Source organism: Nipponia nippon, unplaced genomic scaffold (assembly GCF_047370975.1).
Source record: "Nipponia nippon isolate SJK-2023a ecotype South Korea unplaced genomic scaffold, ASM4737097v1 scaffold_31, whole genome shotgun sequence".
Taxonomy (NCBI): domain Eukaryota; kingdom Metazoa; phylum Chordata; class Aves; order Pelecaniformes; family Threskiornithidae; genus Nipponia; species Nipponia nippon.
In genome coordinates this window covers 1,750,621-1,768,451 of record NW_028262349.1, presented here as the reverse complement: position 1 = coordinate 1,768,451, position 17,831 = coordinate 1,750,621, and the positions used below count along the sequence as shown (strand labels likewise).

General features: G+C 46.7%; 1 protein-coding gene across 6 annotated transcripts in view; it reads right to left on the bottom strand.

The window, feature by feature from the left end:
• The window catches only part of HOMER3 (homer scaffold protein 3), a 38,959-nt gene that overhangs the window by 18,847 nt on the left and 2,281 nt on the right, over nt 1-17,831 (bottom strand). For 4 of the 6 annotated variants that reach the window (XR_015707348.1, XR_015707349.1, XM_087769548.1 and 1 more), the window contains exon 1: nt 6,958-7,296. Coding sequence is in view for 3 of the 6 variants with exons in the window: in XM_009466221.2 (XP_009464496.1) it covers nt 6,958-6,962 (5 nt within the window). In the remaining 3 variants the exon portion in view is untranslated. Of the gene's footprint in view, nt 1-6,957; nt 7,297-11,659; nt 12,466-13,504; nt 13,558-13,747; nt 13,915-14,314; nt 14,431-14,897; nt 15,121-15,468; nt 15,626-17,036; nt 17,213-17,535; nt 17,688-17,831 lie in introns of those variants that run through there. The other 2 variants (XM_087769547.1, XM_087769549.1) reach the window with 2 other exon arrangements.

Genomic DNA, 17,831 nt, shown 5'->3' with positions numbered 1-17,831 from the left:
GGAGAAGCACGGGTGCTGGAAGCCAGGTCTGGGACGCATGAGCGGAGTAACGCCTGAGGAGCACCCGTCTGCATTTACCTTGCTTCTGGCCAAGCTGCTGACCTCTTCTTTCCAAAACCACTACAAAGCATTTAAAAATAGTCCTGAAAGCGCCTAGGATTCAAACTGCCATGTTCCCTCTCCCACTACAGCCCTCTCTTCCCCTGTGTTTTAAGTGTATATGCTGGATAAACCACAGATCCTTAAATGCTGACACTTCTTTTCCTGCTCCCAGCTGGGAGTCCCCATAACAATACAGACATAGCAGTGAAAAGGGCATGTGTAAATAAAACCACTTACATCCCCCCAGGGCTGTCCTTCGCAGATAATTAAGAAAAAGCAAAGCAAATGACTGAAAGGACAAAGATCTGGCTGAGGCACAGACAGGATCAGCAGTGCCTGATGGCAACTGGACAGGAGCCAGGTCTCATCGTTGCCCGGATCTGTTCCCAGCCCAGGGGGGAAGGGCAAAATTCAATATCCCACCTCCTGCTGATAGCTTAAAAACGACTTGTCCCCCATGAATGTTCCCTAACACTCCAGCAGCAGGCGTCCAGCCACCAGGCAAAACCAAGCAGCTAAAAATGAAAAGAAGAGATGATCTAACTAATCTAGCTATTCCTAATGTGTTCTGCACATCAGCAAAGCATCTGGCTCCGGGATGCTGCCTGAGTAAAGACCCTAATGACTCCTCTTGTGGCCTCTTCTTACAGAGAAGCTGGAAGGTCACAGGGTGTTTGGGGAGGACATGTGAATATAGGGTATGGATCAATCGTTTCCGATTTGCTCCCTGACTGGAGTCTCTGACTCAGTGATCATTAAGACAACACGCAAAACTGCACGCTGGTCTCATTTCCACCTTGGTTCTCATATTATTCCCCTCTCTGCAGCACCCAAATTGATTTCTTAATGAGTAGCTGCTTATTTCACCATTGCCAGGAGAGCAAATCATTATTTGTCCTCTTAATTTATGGTCTCAGCAGAGCAGCAATGGACTGAGCAGGCCAAAGGGACCAAGTTTGCTACGGCTGGATGAGGGACTGAGTTTGCTAAGGCTGGATGAGGGACCTCGTCAGGTTAGGGCACACCGACGCGCTGCCAAGACCCTGGAGGAGAAGCACGCCCTGCAAGCACTGCCCTGTGCCAAGGAGGTACAGATGGCATCAATTCAGTCCCTTGCACCAGCGCCACATTTTACCTAGCAGGGGAATAAAAGGTGCCAAAGTCTGGAGAAGACTAAAACCAGCGCTGCCCCCTCCGTTCTGTGTGATCTGAACACATATGCCACTGGATGCATGGGCTGTCCTTGAGTGTCCTGCCTGGATGTGGGCTCTACCCTCCTTGTTACAGGCACGCGGGCCTCTTCCTAAGTGGGATCTTCTAAAATAACCCAGTGCTGCTACAGAGAGAACACCACGGAAAGGGAGATGAGCCACCTCCCCGAGAGGCCTCTCCAAAGAGGGACTGCAGCATCTCCTGTTAGGAGACAGCACCAGGGGCTGGTGCCAGGATCGTCCCATGATGCGCCTGCAACGCGTGGGATCGTATGGATCGGTGTACACACAGGCATCGCAATAACGCGGGCCCACCACGCCGCAGTAAAACAATGTCCGAGCTGAAGCAGAGCTGCTGACAGCGGGCTGCTGGGAGCTCAGCTCGCCTGCCCTGCCTCAGAGCCCACCTTGCACAGAGGATTCACCACACACATCCACCCGCGCTTTGAGCAAGCCACCTTTAATCCCTCTGCTAGGTATGTCTTTAACAGGGGGATTTCACAGAGTCCTCTCTCTAATCCTCACCAGAAAAATGCTCTCAAACCTGCGGACGAGTCTAATAGCAGAGAAGTACAAAGGTGAAGAGATTTTTGGTTTAAGCCACAGGAGTCACCGACAGAGCTGGGAACGGGGCATGCTCCCCACCGCATCCTCCAGTCTCCCGCCACAAGGTAATGGCGTACAGTCCTCTAAAGAAACATCTCCCATTTTAAGGAACAGCCGAGGTTAAAGGAAGGGACAGACAACCTTTGAAAGAGCTGTTCAGCAAAACGTTTCTCTCGATGTCTGAATTTCAATAGCGCTGTGGCAGCTCCAGTGTTTCGCTGTGCGCTCTGCCCCACCCCAACTTCAGCTGCCTGTTGGGGTCCTTCCCCCGCACAGCCTCCTCAGAGAAACCGTATTTTATCGCTTTTGCTGTCTCAGGGTATTTCCAATGCAAATAGCAGCTCTTGGGGAAAAATCCTGTTGGACAGTTAGAGGCTTGCTCTCTCTTCAGCAGGTTCCTATACCTAAGGGCAACTGCTAAAATGCAGCCCGCCTGCCAGACCTCTTCAGAAGGGAGAGAGGGAGAGGAAGAAATCAGGTTTTTATTGTTTGCTTTAGATCTTTTACTGCATCCAGCGATGCCTGTGCTCAATAGCTCCTACACCGGGTGCGGGGAGGGGTCTCTTTCTGACTGCACAGCTGCATTTGACTTATGCTTTGTTCTTGTTCTTCTCCGATTTTCTGTGCAATCTGGAAGGTTTTTCCCGCTGAGATCCTCTTTATTTTTTTTGTTCTCAGTAATTCTCGCCTCACAATCCTGTCTGCCTGCCTGTGACATACCCATTTAGTTAACTGAATTACTTATCCCATCCTGCTCACCTGCCCCCACCCTTTGCTGCGTGACCAGAGAGAAGAAACCTTGTGTTTGCTGTGGAGAGGGAAGCTTTTAGAGCCACCATTCCCCAAATTTATACTAATGTTTCTGTCCTGTTTTCAGTTCCAAAGCAAGGTGTGTGACAGAAGAGCAGGATTCAAACCCTGACGCAAGTATAGAGTTTTAAAGCAGAGATTTGGTGGGTGAGTCCAAGTTCAAAGCACTACAGGAACACAAATCGTGAGCAGGGCTGAGGTTTAGGAATAAAGTCTTTTAGCCACGTAAGGCAGCAGCTGGAATGCGCTGGGGAGGCTGAGCTCGGTCCTCATTAACTGCCTTTGCCTTGGTGCTCCTGGACGGGGTTCAGTCCAGGGCATCTCTAGGAAGCCCATGTGCTGTTCCCCAGCCTGCACCTCCTCTCGCTCACTGCAGCTTCTCTTGGCAGCAGGGATGTTCATTTACTTGTCAGAGAAAGGAGCCTCTCCGCACTTGGACGCAGAGAGGATAATCACTTCAAATACTTTGCATCCAGCCAGTCTGTGGTCCTCCTTCATCTAAAAACCAAACCAAAAAATGCCTTGCAAGAAATCACAAAGTACCAGATCAGCAGAATCATTTGTTTCTGTGGCTCACGAGCACGACAGCACTCAGCCACAAGGGCAGGGAAGGGCTTTGGGGATGCGATGTTCCCGCTGACAGCAGCGGGATACCTTCAGACTGCAGAGACCGAGGGATGTATTTTTGCACTGCGCCCTGTGGCTGGGCTCAATGCGCAGCCACAATGAGCAAGCCCCCCAAAAAGAGGTCGCCTTCTGCTGAAAGGCCCCTTGCCAGCCACAGCAGGAGGGAAGGGTTTCCCAGCTGCTGCGGTGGGAACTTGGCAATTCTTGCTGCCATCTTCCCAAAAGTCCTTTCTCTCCACAAGGTCTGGTTTCCTGGATGGGTGCGCACAGGGCAGCTCGTGCAGAGCAGAAAGGGGTACGTGAGAGCATGTGAGCACGAGAGATATGTGGCTCAGCTCTGGCGCTCAGCCCACCGCCATGCTGAGTCAGCGGGGAGGCCGCGCTGGCCGCGTCAGGGCCAGGGCTCTCCCTTCTGTTGAATCCCCAGCCAGAGCGCTCGGCCGTGAGAAACCCTACAAAGCAGCGCCGTCCGGGATAATTTGAGGGGGGGGCTGGCCAGAGCGGAGCGGGGGGAACTGTGTTTCAGACAGACAGAGCCAAGTATTTCAAAAGGCAGAACTAGAGCACAGAGAGGGCATGAGAACCCATCTCCTCCTCCACCGCTGTCTGTCTTTGTTTCCTTTTATCCTCCCTCAGCAGCTTGAATAGCTGCTGACTGTATGTCAGTGCTGTTTGGGGAAGAAGTGTGGGTTAATGAGAGTCAAACCTCATCTCTTTCCCTTTGCGTTTCTCCCCAAAGCCTTCCTCCGCGCCAGGGACTGGGTGTAACTCCCTCCAGAGCCCATGGAAACTGCTGCTTCACTGTGTAATGGGCGCAGAGAGGGTGCTTTGATATTGCCTCCCCAGGATTTGGGCACAAGCCCCCAGGATGCTGATTGTTAGACACTGAACTGCAAAACTGCTTTGGGAACCAAGTTTGGGAGGGCTGATTCCCAGCCCTCTGTTCTGAACACCAGGCAGGTTTTCAAGCCCTCTTAGCTGCAGCTTCGCTTTCATTCTGTGCTGCATAATGTCACCTTGGGGAAAAAGCATAGATGCTGCTAGTGTCCAGATGGGACTGAAGGAGGCCACAGCCACAGAGGGAAGGTGGAGTAGCGCAGCTCCAGCCACGGGAGCTGGCTCGGGGCTGCTTTCCCTTCTGCCTCCTCCAGCTCCCAAGAGATTACCCAGCAGGGCTTAGCCCAGGAATGAAAAGCAGCTGCCTCACGGCCTCTCTGCAGATAAAGGGCAGCAAAGGAATCCTGGCTGAACATGCCCCTGTTGGATCGGCGTGGGGAACAGCGACAAGCGTCCAAGGTCAGGCACAGAGACAGGGGATCAAGGGCATTTAAAGACACAACACAGCTGAGAGAGATTTCTTTTTTTTCTTTTGGAAACCAGTCTCCATCTACAGAGCATCTTGGCTGCCGAACACTATGCTGCTGGGCGTCTACAACACAATCTGTGCATTCACCTTCCTGGGACAACTGTTACTTCTGCTCCTAAGCTTCAGCAGCAATTTCTTTTGAGACACACAGACCCGTTGCTGGAAGTCTGTACAGCAATTAAAGTTAAAAAACCCAGCAGAGCCAGACTGCAGCTAAGTAATTCTTTATGCATTCCAGAAAATATGTCCAGTAATAATGAGAACCAGAGAAGCGGAGACACATGCACATTTCAAAATGCTCCATGCCTCCAACACGTTCTGCCTCTGCATCTTCATTATCATCTACAGGACCCGTACTATTTCCAGGCACAGATGCCTGCTCAGCTTCGCTAGAACAAGTCCCTAAGATCTGCTGCTATCTTCGACCTGCCCTTGCCAGAGCTCCAAAAGCACGGCCAGCAGCCCCTCTGACAAGGCCAGTTCAAATTGCCCGTTTAGCAGAGGTCAGTGGGATGACAGAATAGATAAGAGTGGGTGAATTTCTTTTCTTGATATATGTGACAAGCGGGTAACCTCTATGCTGCTCAAATTAGAAGCCGGTAAGTTGCATCACCTGTACTCACATGTGACAATACCATCAGGAGGGAGTCAGAGAAACGCGAGTACGTGTCCACCGAATCCTCAGCTAGGACCTAACTAAAGTCACTTCCCTCAGGATCAAGTGTGATTTACAGCTGTCCTCTTCAGAGGGCAAGTGCCAATGCATTAATACGTACGGTACAGTGGATACAAAAGAGTCCACGGAGAATTTATCCATGAAAACCAAAACATGATGTTACAAAGAAATCTAACATGGAGGAATGAGACCAGAATCCCTGCTTTAAAAATAGGTTAACTAAAATCAACTGCCAGAACATGATGTAAGAGGTGATGTGCTTTTAATCTCTTTTGTATCCAGAGTAATCGAAATGCTGCTGAAAGCTACTCAATATCTCCATGTGATCAACGTACAAGCAAAAGGCCACTTTTATCTCAGGAGTTAAGTGGAAATAAGGAATTTTGGGTGGAAACGTCATCTCTGGCTTAACGATAGTTTTGCCACTGCACCACTGTAATTACACGGTGACGTCTAAGCAGACTGAGATGGTGACACTATCTCAACATTTGCCACGGGAGCTGGAGATCCTCTAAAGAAGTCACATAGCTGCTGGGTGTACCTGCCGTAGGTCCAAGAAGGATTCATCCATTAATTCCAATCAAGCGCTAGTCCCAAACGATCTGCTTGTCAACTCCTCCCTGGCAGTTCTGGATGTTTTACAGTAACTTTGTGGATCACAGGAAAAGTTACAGGAAATAGGGACGCTTTCTGGTTTAACCTGGATCAGCACACGCTCCGCCACCTTCAAAGGATCTGTGCCACATTCACACTGCTGTCGCTTTTGACTCGTCGCCTCTACCTTTTCTGCCTCTTGGATCCGTGTTTGACTGTTCAATCATTTTATCTAGACACTCCAAGAGGAAGATTAGCAAAAGGAAAACAAGCCCTATTTATTTCTCTTGCATTGTCAAGCCCCCACGTTTGGAGGGAGCTGATCAGACAGGCTTCCTACAGATCCGCTGTGCTTTCAAACAGCCACCAAGAGTTTATTGCAGAAACAACTCGCAACAACACGTCAGGTCCTTAAAGTTACAAGATTGAGACTTATAACTAGGACATAAATTAAATACCAGACTAAGCTCCTACTTCCACGCCAAAATCCACTGCCACGTCCATGCAGCATTATTTCACTCTTGGAAAATCTGAGGGGGCATCATAAGCTAAGTCATCGGGGATTTTCAATCAGCTATTTATCCATTTAGAAATGCAAACAGGATCCATTTTACTGAATGCCAAAGTCACAACAGCCAAACAAAATCCCTGATTTCTAACTTCTGGAAAAGTTTGTGAACACAACCCGGCTCCAGTCCTCCCACCCAGCCTCCCAGTTTGGATTTCATACAACATGTAGATCACGAGAGGCTTCCCTTACATGCGAGTTTATTTAAAGAAGTTGCAGAGACTTGCAATTACCTGCTTTCTAACCCATAAAATAAAAAGCAAGTCTAAACTTTAAAGCTTGCGATGTGGAAAAAAATGGAATTTAAAACCTTCATTTCTTTCGGAATTACCTTAAAAATAGCTCAGCGGCCACGAATAACAAAAGCAATTCAAGAATAATAAACTGCCAGTCTCACCCCATCTCTGCCTGGGTGTCAGCTTCTTTCTCTCCCGTCCTTTCTTCAGCTGCCTGAGATTCGCTCCACGTTTTGATTTATTTCTCCCTTCCTCTTTCTTTCTGCCTTTCTCCGGATCCGGATGCTCTTTAAATTTCCTCCGGAATTTCACTTTGAAATCTTGCTAGTTTTGCCGTTGGCTCGAAACGCCCCGTAATCCGGCAGCGTGCGGGGCAGCGGGGGCAGGGCCGCCCCGACCCCCCCGGGCTGCGGGCGCCCACGCCCGGCTCCGGCCCGCGGCGCTCGGCGGGGAACTCGGGCCCTCGCCGGCCGCCGCAGTCCCCCCTCTCCGGCTCCCAGGATCCCTCCTTCCCTTCAGCATGGGAGGGGAGCGGCAGGATTAGGTGGTGCTCTTGCAAGCCCTCTCAGACAAAGCCGTCTGCTGCTCCGGCGGCCCCGCAAGTTGTTCCCCAAGTACGGCCACCTTCGGGATGGCGATTTCTTTGTTCTCTTTTTTGTTGGTGTTGTGGTTGCTTTCCTCTTCTCTATCCGCTTCCTCCCTCTGCCAACTGCCCCATCTCGGTCACATTTCTCCGCTTCTTCTCCCGACTTTATTCCCGGGGCCGGGGCCGGGGCCGGCTCGGCGGCACCACCTGCCGGGCTCCGCCGGCCCTGCGCCCGCTGCCCGCCGCCGGGGCGCCCGGGGACGGCGGCGGGCTGGGTCCCGGGGCTGCGCTGGGGCTCTGACGGCTGCCGGCTACCTAGGAAAACAAAAATCGGGGTGGTTTTTTTTCTTTTATCTTAGTCTAGACATCGATCAGAAATAGATAGCGAGGAAATAGGAGGCGAGGCGAGGCGAGGCGAGGCGAGGCGAGGCGAGGCGAGGCACCTTCGGTGCCTCGCCTCGCCTCGCCTCGCCTCGCCTCGGGAACCCTCTGCCCAGGTCTACACACCTCCGGGATGCCAAACAACCGGAGAAGGCTCATGGGAGAGCCGTGAGAGAGAATAAAACACGTTCTGTATCGAAAGAATTAAAGCGCTTCGTCTGTTCATCAAAGCGATTTGATCGTAACCATCACAAGGCTTACGAGGAGCGGGTGAGGGAGCTGGGGGGGCTCAGCCTGGAGAAGAGGAGGCTGAGGGGAGCCCTCATCGCTCTCTACAACTGCCTGAAAGGAGGCTGTAGCGAGGTGGGGGTCGGTCTCTTCTCCCTAGTAACGAGTGATAGGACGAGAGGGAACGGCCTCAAGCTGCGCCAGGGCAGGGTTAGGTTGGATATTAGGAAAAACTTCTTCACCGAAAGGGCTGTCAGGCACTGGAACAGGCTGCCCGGGGAAGGGGTTGAGTCTCCATCCCTGGAGGTGTTTAAAGAACAGATAGACGTGGTGCTCGAGGACATGGTATAGATGGACTTGGCAGTGATAGGTTAACGGTCGGACTCGGTGATCTTAAGGGTCTTTTCCAACCTTAACGATTCTATGATTCTATGAAAAAAAAACTTCCTGGTAAAAAGAAATCTTATACAAGAGCGCTTTTCGGTTTCGTCAGCGCAGGTGTAATGAGCTCCAAGGGCTGGGAGCAGACGCGGAACAGGTCAGGCCAGGAACAAGCCGCATTTTTAATCGTGAGGATAGAGAGGCACCGGCAGCCTGGCCTCGTGAAGCCAGCAGACGGCCAGCGCGGGAGCGGCTCTGTTCGCGCCTGCTCCTTTCATACCCAACAGGTTTGCAGGAGAGATTTTGCAAACGGCAGCTGCTCGTGTTCTGGTCTGCAGGCAAAGCCCAACGCGCATCCACCCTGGTGCTTCCAGGCGAAAGAAGGACAAGGGTGGGGGCCTGCTCGTGAACGCTACCCGTTCTAATGCGTTTGTGAAAAACATCAGAATTGACCAGTATCAGCTGTACTGGGCAGGGTGTGGTTATTCTGGGCTTTAAGTCAGTAACTTGGAAGCTGTAGACAAGTTTTACACAGTTTTTAGAGAAGAAAACGGCTTCTCATACAAACCTAGTAAAGAACCTGAAGCTTGGCTTTGGCAAGAAACTATGTCCGCCTTGCCTCCCAGACACCCCTACCAGTACGCTCAGATCCCGCCTGAACACCAACGCTCCGCGCTCAGTTCCCACAAGCGCCTCCGTTTTGCCTTAAAATACGCCACTACTCTAACGCGAAGCCTCCCGCGAGCAGCCTCGGCGGTGCGGAGTTATGTCGCTGCTGGATGATCCCAGCCCCGCTCCTGCTCCTCACTTCGCAGGACGCTTTAATAGGAAATCTTCCCAGGAGAGATTTTGTTAATCCCAGACAGTTCTGCACATTCATTTCTCCGTGGGTTAATAACTTCAGAACTCGCACCAAAATAGTAAGCTCTGTACTGGTAATTTTACAATAAAAGGTGGAAGTAGCATTCGTAATTTGGCAATACTGGTAGCAGAGTTCAATACTAGCAGGAGAAACACTAGCAACACCGTCACTTCGCACACTCTGCTTTCAGCGTTTCACCTCCCCTCTTTCCTGTCACCTCTTTCTAGAGGGGAGGTTTACTGCGACAGCTGTATTTCCTCACCTCCAGCGTCCCCGCGACTATCGCCCCTGCGTTTGGGGCCGGTAATTGTAAGCGTAACATCAGACAGATGTTATTCTGAGCACGCTAAGGTAACGCTCCCTTTGCAACAACGGCAGCACAGAAGATTTTTGGCACCGAGAGCGCTGAAGGATGTCAGGAGCAGCGGGGAAGGGCTGTGTTTGCACAGCGCAGTGGCCATCGCAGGGTGCCGGTCGGAGCCGCGCTGGATGGCCGTTCTGCGCCGGCGGCTGGCCAAGCCGCTCAAGGACTACCTTGGCTCCGTCCTCTTGCCCCACATTCCCTGTCCTTCCTACGTGCAGCACGGCAGCCAATGACAAAAGGACTAAAACTGCACCGAAGACGCTACGGAAAGTAGGGCACGGTATCTTTCATATCGACCTGTTAACTGTAACTTATCTACGACTTCTCTTAGAAGCTAATTATTTTCCACATTTAAATTAGGGTAATTAGATCAGCAGGAATTGAACTAAACCCAAATGCTGGTAGCCTTGTGAGGATTTTCTGAAATGGGGTTTTGTATTCCATCTGCACTTCCTTCCGCTAAGGGAAGAGAGTAAGTGTCCCCAAAGACAAGAACGGCAACGTGATCCCTTCCTATGTTACCAGTTACACACCACCACCCCGTCTGCCTCAGTAATTGCCACACAGCCCTTTGCATAAAGGGAGTAGGAGTACAAGTCAAGGAACCCTGCGAGGAAGCAGACTCCCTTCCAAACTGTGAGACAAGAGATGCACCTCAGATCTTGTTTCTGCGTCGCACCGATACCGTCACTGAAATGCAGCCAGGCAGGTCTCGGCGTAACGGTTTGTCAGCAGCTGTCCAGTCTTCTGATTTTCAGACGTCCATTTTACATAGTTCTCTCGTCCACACTTTGTGCCTACGGCTCCACCTTGCTCGAAAGGCCGACGCTGTTCCCACCTCTGCATCCTCTCACGGCAAGGCCAAATGCTGCTGTGTCGGGAAGCAGCAGCGCAACAGACAGACACTAATCCGTGAATTTGCTTCTTCCCTCACCTTCCTTCTACGGTATTTGCACATAATACACAAGAACCTGTTGTTATAAAGCACAACAGAAGAATAATTTGATCCAGGGAGAAAGAAGGCATTAAAAAAAAAAAAAAGAGACTCTGACTCTGCTGCAATGTAAAGAAGCTTAACCTATTTACGTTTTAAGGGAGAAAAACCACCAAATAGCCGCTTATCTGCCCTTTCTTCCTCTCCAGGTATCTATGTTGTACACATTGTCTTCACTTCCAAGCATTCCTGTTTAACTTGAAAGCAGGCGCCTCGCTACAGCTGGTACAGCCTTCCGCATAGGAGGATCCATTTCCAGGCAGGTTCCTCCTTCCATACTTATGTGAAAACTGGGAAAAAATGCGCCGTGTCTAGAAGAGAATCGGCCTTGTACCTCATGCGCGTCTGGCAAGAGGCAGAGCGAGGCAGCACAGCCTTTTTGTTCAGGGATTGCTGTGATCAAGAACCCGTGTTATTTTCCAAACAAGAAACCATAAAAGAACATTTATTTGAAAATGAAGAAAGTGTCTCAGAAAAAACGCTCAACTTTCAATGGCCTTTAACAAAAGGAGCTGCAACGTCTGAATTTTGACCACACCTGAGAAATAAATTCCAAACAACGATGCAGAACGTAAGTTGATTCGTGACATTTTTGGACAGAGGAAGATGTATCATAAAGGTCACTAAAAACACATTAGAAAAATAAATGCATGGAAGGTGTTTTGAAAGCTTAAATAAAGGGAAAGGAGAGGAAAAGAGAGAAAGATAAAATACAGGAAGATGACTCAGGAACTTCTAACAAAGCGCCAGACCTGACACCAATACTCGCTGTGGTCAGTGACAAGTAATTTAACCTCCCATGTAAAATGAGGATAGTAGCAACCTCTTGAGGCATTGGGAGACTTAATTAGTTGCTATTCGTAGATTAAACAGAAAGTCTGAAGGTGAAAGCACTAAATGCTAAGTATTATTAGCTTCTCAAGTATTAATTTCTGTAAGCGAGCAACCCCAACATTACAAAAAAGTGGATCAGTGTCAATTTTTGAAAGAAATTTATTCTTACGGCTCTATCATGTCAAAAAGGTACCCACACAGGGAACTGTGCTTTTAAAAGTGGTAACTGGTAACACATCTCTGTAATACACAACGCAGCTTGTCATCTTCAATGCAGAGTTTCTGACTCCTACCCAAATTTACATTCCCCATTCCGTAACAGGAAACATCGTGTCATCTTAACCAAACAGTGAAACTTGCGCTGCTCCGCATTCCCGCTGTGCTCCTTATGAAAAGCTCGCAAGCATTGATTCATTAACACAAGGCACGTTCGCTTGTGCGGCTGAGCTCTTCCTTACACTGCCTGAGCCCTCCGTAGCCGGCGCTGGACTTCCCAAGCCAGCCATACCAGTGGGGTTGGGGCTGGTTTCTCGGCTCTTCCAAGGCAGAGATAAATGACCCTTGTAGAAGTTCCAAACCAACAAGAAAAAGAAAAGAAGGGCAAACCCAGGCCCCAAGAGTTTTAAAACAAGCTTCTCTCTTGGGCTGTCCGCAGATTTCGGGTTTGCTGCCTCGCTCAGTACAGAAGGGGGTACTGAAGACCGAAACCCCTCAGCTCCTGCTTTGTTATGCTTCTTTGCTACGGCAGTAACATCTGCTTCCTCTGTCTTTTCTTGGGCATAAAGGGCATAGCGGGCCACAGTGGTAAGGAATTCCTTCCCTTTGGATTTCTCTACCGAGAGACAGTCATAGAATCCAGCCGCATCCACTGTCACATTAAATATGGCTATTCCTCTGTCATAGAGGAGGTATTTAGAGTCCTCGGCCTGAAGTCTGCTCCCATTAAACTTCCACACTACGCTTGCCAGATTCGACAGAGGAACACATTTAAGGTGAACATTGTTTCCAAGGGTAAAGAGACATTTCCTCACACTATTTTCTGAAATTACGAAGATAATTTTTTTTAAGTAAGAACACTGGGGATTTAATTTCACTTACATAACCAAATACATATTCAAATAAATATAGAATTTAATTCACCAGTCTGGCAATGGGTAACGAACAGGTAAGGGGTAAAGACAAAGAAATCCCGTTACTAACAGGTCTGACTATCAGCGACATCTTGCTGGCCTTATTCTCAGAATGAATACAGGACTAGAAGTTTAAGACTTCCAGATTTTAATGGGGTTTTGCCTCACCTGTATACATAGCCCTGCATAAATAAATTCACCTTTGTATGCCTCAACTTCTATATTGGTTAATGACATCTCTTCACAGAAGCGCTTTGATGTTTAGATGTGCCTGCACAATGCTTGTATCAGCTACGTAAAAGTTCCCCAGCTGTCCCACTGATGGCCTTATTATCGTGCAGTCTAAAATATACCAGACTAAAGACAGCTCTGACTTTAAAGAGACGCAAGTGGAGGTAAGAGAGACATCCTGTGTCGCGAAGAAAGCAATGTATCTTGCAACTCATTACGAAGTCACTGCATAATACTACCGGATCACACACACCGGCAGTTCTACATGAAAAATAATTAATTTCCCAATCCCACTAAAATATTGATTTTAAATGGCCGATAACGAATAGCCTTCTTTTTAAGTGTACTCTTGAATAGTATGTCGTGTATCTGCCCAGCAGCATCCCGAAGCAGTGACAGATTTAACAGGACAGCTGATGTGTCGTGTGATTTCTGCAAAGTGGGTGTGGGAGGGACACCAGTAACTTCAAACGGGTCACATTTACGCTTCTCTTGAGAGTGAGAGTTTCGGTCTGAAGTACTCTGACATTTAGATTGAGAGGGTTAAGAGCATTAGGCAGTACCAGCTCAGTGTGGTTTTTTTGGTCTTAGTTCAAAAGTCATAATCAACGTGATTTTAATTCTGTGGTTTTCTGTAATGCAAGAATTCCGGTGAGCACAAAGCACTTTGGTTGCATGAAGTTAAAATATTCTTTCTGAAAAGAAAAGATCACATACCTACACTAAGGCAGCTGGAAGCATCTCCATATTTCACACTTTGAATTAAATTCCTGAAAAAAAAAAAAAAAGAAAACAAAAAATCCCCAAACCCAAACAGATGAAAACACAGACAAGAAATGTTCCAGCTTGTGTCATTCCATTTCTAGGACTCATCCTAGTTTTGTGTTGCAGACATGAAGAGTGCCCTGATAAAGCGATCGCACATCGGGTGTGCAGCTGAAGCAACAGCTTTTTACTTACTTCGTGTGAGCGGTTCGATTTGCCAGCAGAACGCATTCATTAGCAGACTGAGACCATGCGCAGTACGGGTCCCTCGCCAGGATGCAATCCACGCAGTACTTGTAGCGGTGGCACTCAGAAACTGGAAGCTGCACCACCTGAGACCGGGAGCCTACGTAGAGCATTCCCTAGAAAAGCAGGAAGGAGTTCTGTTACGGTAGTGAGATTTTATGCTGTTATTTTCTAATAGGGATTGTAAGATTTTCTGGTATTTGTTACAAATATCAGGAAACGAAAAATCTCGTAAGAAAAGATGGTGATAGGAATGAGAAAAAACCCTAGCTTTCCACAGCGTGTAAAACGACAGAGTTCCTTCCCTAACTTTTTAATGAACATAAAGGCTTGTTTCAGTTCTATTTTGACACATCTTCTACAGAAAAAAGATGTTCCGTGCTTCTGTTATTAACAAATACACGATAGAAGCAGAATTATGAGACGCTTATGGGCCAGAAGAACACCACGGAAGAGCAAGGCCTGAGGCAAGCTATTACAGCAGTCACTTTCCATATGTAGGGACAGAAGTTGTACCTTTTCAGAAGACAACTGGAGAGACTGCACAGGCTCAGGAGACGGGAACAGCTGTAGCTCTTCCACAATGAACATTTCCCCCTCACAGTTGAAAGCTTTATGCAAATATCCATCATCTACATAAAATGAAATGTATTTCTAAAGATAAACTTGTTTAAACATAGCATAACATTTTAGCCTGATAATTCATGTTGAAATAGATCGAGATTTAGAAGACATTCCTGGGCACAGGGAATTTTTGAAATTCTTCAAAGCAATTCTTGTTTTTTTCTTTCAATAAGAGAGAAGCAATGATTTTTTTCAGGGGAAGAAAAGACCTCAAACAATCCCTGAATTTGCAAATATTATCATGTCAAGTCTCCTTTGATATGGAAAGTCTCTAAAGAGAGCCTTTTAATGTCCAACGAGCCCAACACATTTAATCTAACTGGGATGAAAATATTAAACTAGCAAGACAGCTTCTGAATGCAAAACTTCAAACAGAGCTGACGAATACTTTTACTTTTTTGAAGTCTCAGAAAAAAATTCTGCAACAAAATACATAAAAATGTATAGTATCTTTTCCTAAAATACAAGCACTTACCTGTTCCTAGAAACATAACATCGTACGTTTGTTTATCTAGGCCGGTGACTCTGTCTACTACAATCCTGGTGTAGCTGGAACCTCTCCTCAGTAGCACCGGTCTATTACCAATCGGATTTACAGACTTATCCATTAGAGGGTGATCTCTAACAAACTGCAAAACTTTGTCAGGCAAGTCAGAAGAAGTATTATACCCAATACTCCGGGCAAAATTATCAATGCACTAGAAACAAAACATAATGAACGTGACTACAATGGCTTTTACATTTTGCCAAGGTCTGTAGAAAAGGTGTATTTCCTTCTAAACATTCAGTTATTTCTACTTATCTTCAAAGATAAAAATCATTCTTTTCCTCATGCTTTATGAACTAGCTAATAACCCCACGTCTCTCGTGGAGCGGAGCTGTAAGCAAGGCAGCTTTTCTAGGAACCTTCGTATGATGGAATGAGAAAGCAGGGATCTGATTATAAATGCTGCATTTATATCAGTAAAACATGAGCTTATGATTTGCTACCACAAAAGAGAATCCAGAGGCTGTTAGTTAATTAGAACAAGTAAATTCATATTTACAGCACCAGGACGTGGAACTGGCACTTCTCCCCTGTATACCATCCACTTAACAGCGGAATGCTCTACAGTTACTGGTCCTTTGTAGCTTCCTTTGGAGAAGACTTCCTGAATCTTTTTCATACTGTAGGCACACACAGCTGATATGTCTAATCTTCCCCTTAGAAGAAAAAAACAACAAAACAACACACAAAATAAAAGCAAGTTTTATTGGCTTTTCTATAGAAAGAAATACTGTAAAATAACCCAATCTCCACAGTGCACGCTGCTGTATCTTTTTCAGGATTAGTCAAAAGAGACCTAACACTAAAAATACTTCTCTGTTGCAGTTTCCATGATTCACTGAGAAGAGAATAAAACAAAGACGTTCATAAAAGATGCTATTAAGTATGTATTTGTTAAAAATCAAGTAACCGCCCTCAAATAAACTGAAACAACTTGGAGAATGAGGACCTTTTGACAACCGTTCTTGTAAGCAGACAGGTGAGCCCAAGTGTTAAGGTAACCAACGCTTTGACAGGATCCTCCTCCCTTTGGCTCCACACTTCTGACACAGACCATTAATTCTTCTCCTAATCCCTCTAACTCACCTTGGTGAAAAACACCGTACTTCTCCTCTTTGCCTCCACTTATAATCGTTTTCAAAATGACTGAAAACGTAGGCGGACTTTTAGGAGTGTCAGGATCAGACACTGATGTCATTTCAGTTCCACCAGTGAGTAACAAGAGCCTAAGTCTCTTTCCCACACCCAAAGGAATAAATGTTCTACAAATTCCTGTCTTCGGACACAGTGAACCCAACCTGCCCTAACCAGAAACAGAACTCACGTCAGCTCCCGTGGGTATAAACTGACGGGTAAAGAGGTGGCGGCAGGTGACGCTGGACAGTGCTGACTGTGCTGCATGCCGGTAATTCTGATGCTTTTGTGAAACATGAGAATTACCTACTCACGACTACTTTGTCATTGGTATTTGTTGACATGTAAAGTTTTGATACACTTTCTCTTGTTTTTCTTCAGAAACAAGAGCATTAAGAAAAAGCTAGTTAATCCTAAAGCTTGTACGGTATTTGTTTGGAGTTCTGTTTTCATTTTCACAGAATATTACATTAGATGAGCAGGCCATGACAGATACTTCTCTTGGAACAGGAGAGTAATTCTGCACCTTGAAATGTCAGCTACTTCCTTTAGTGCTACAAAGACCAGAAGAATCCAGGGCTTTGTGTATGTAATTATATAATTTTATATGTAATTAGTTTTAATTGCCCCACCATCCGACTAGAGAAAACATAACTCTCAAAACTTGGCTTAGGAGAAGCTTTTGGGTTGTCTTTTATTGAAGACTTTGGCCCAGGAACCAAAAACGTTTTGTTTCGGATGATAACATTTGCTCAGTTGGATCAAGGTGTAGGAAAACCAAACGTGGTGCATTAAAACACGCAGTGTAAGCAGCCGGTAGCTGCTCGTTCGGAGTTAAAGCCAAAAGGCTGTACTCGGGCTGGTAATACTGAAGTGAGAACCCTTACCCAGTTCACTACAAACTTTAGTAGCATACGTAGCCCCCTCTCTCACCATTGTTGGGAAAAAATTCCATAAAATATGCTGTCCTGCCACTTTCTCCTCCTAAGTAAAAAGATGTCCTGGACAATATTGAAATGGAAGCTCAATTCTGGAATGGAACAGGAAAGGCGGGATTTTAAAAATGACGTCCATCTTCTCTGCAATATGCGTTTTCCACCAAGATCACCCTAAATGAAGGAATAACATCAACACTGTAGAATGCGTAAAGAAATAGACATAATTTTCACCTAGTAGTGTTGCTGTGGGGAAGAATATAGTTGGCCTTTCAATACAAATCTCAGTTCAAAGGCAAAGAACAAAGGTTTAAACGTCAACTGCAACCTGAACAGCCCGTTCTGTTCTAGCAGGAGAAAGAGGAAGCCAGTTCAGAAATAAGATGTAGATGACAGAATTTGGTTTGGTTAGCCAGTGTAGATACCACTGTTAATCACTGACTATGAAACTTCATCTGAAATATACCGAACAAAATCTATACGCTACAAACACTAACTCTGCAGATACGGGCGATTCTGGACACCAGAAGCTTGTCATAGAATTCAAATTCAACAGCTGTTTCAGTGAAGAACACATAAATTTTATCATCATCTCCATTTGGATTAGATTCACTTTCATGCACTATTTCCATGTTGACAAAGCTTGGTTCTGAAACACATAAATACACAAAACATTTTAAGTTTATTCCAAGAGAAATATAAATGCCATATGTTATTTTAAAATTAAGTCTAATTGAACTTTTTTGTGGACTAGTGGACAAGGAGAGGGCTGAAAAGTATTTATGAGTCTATC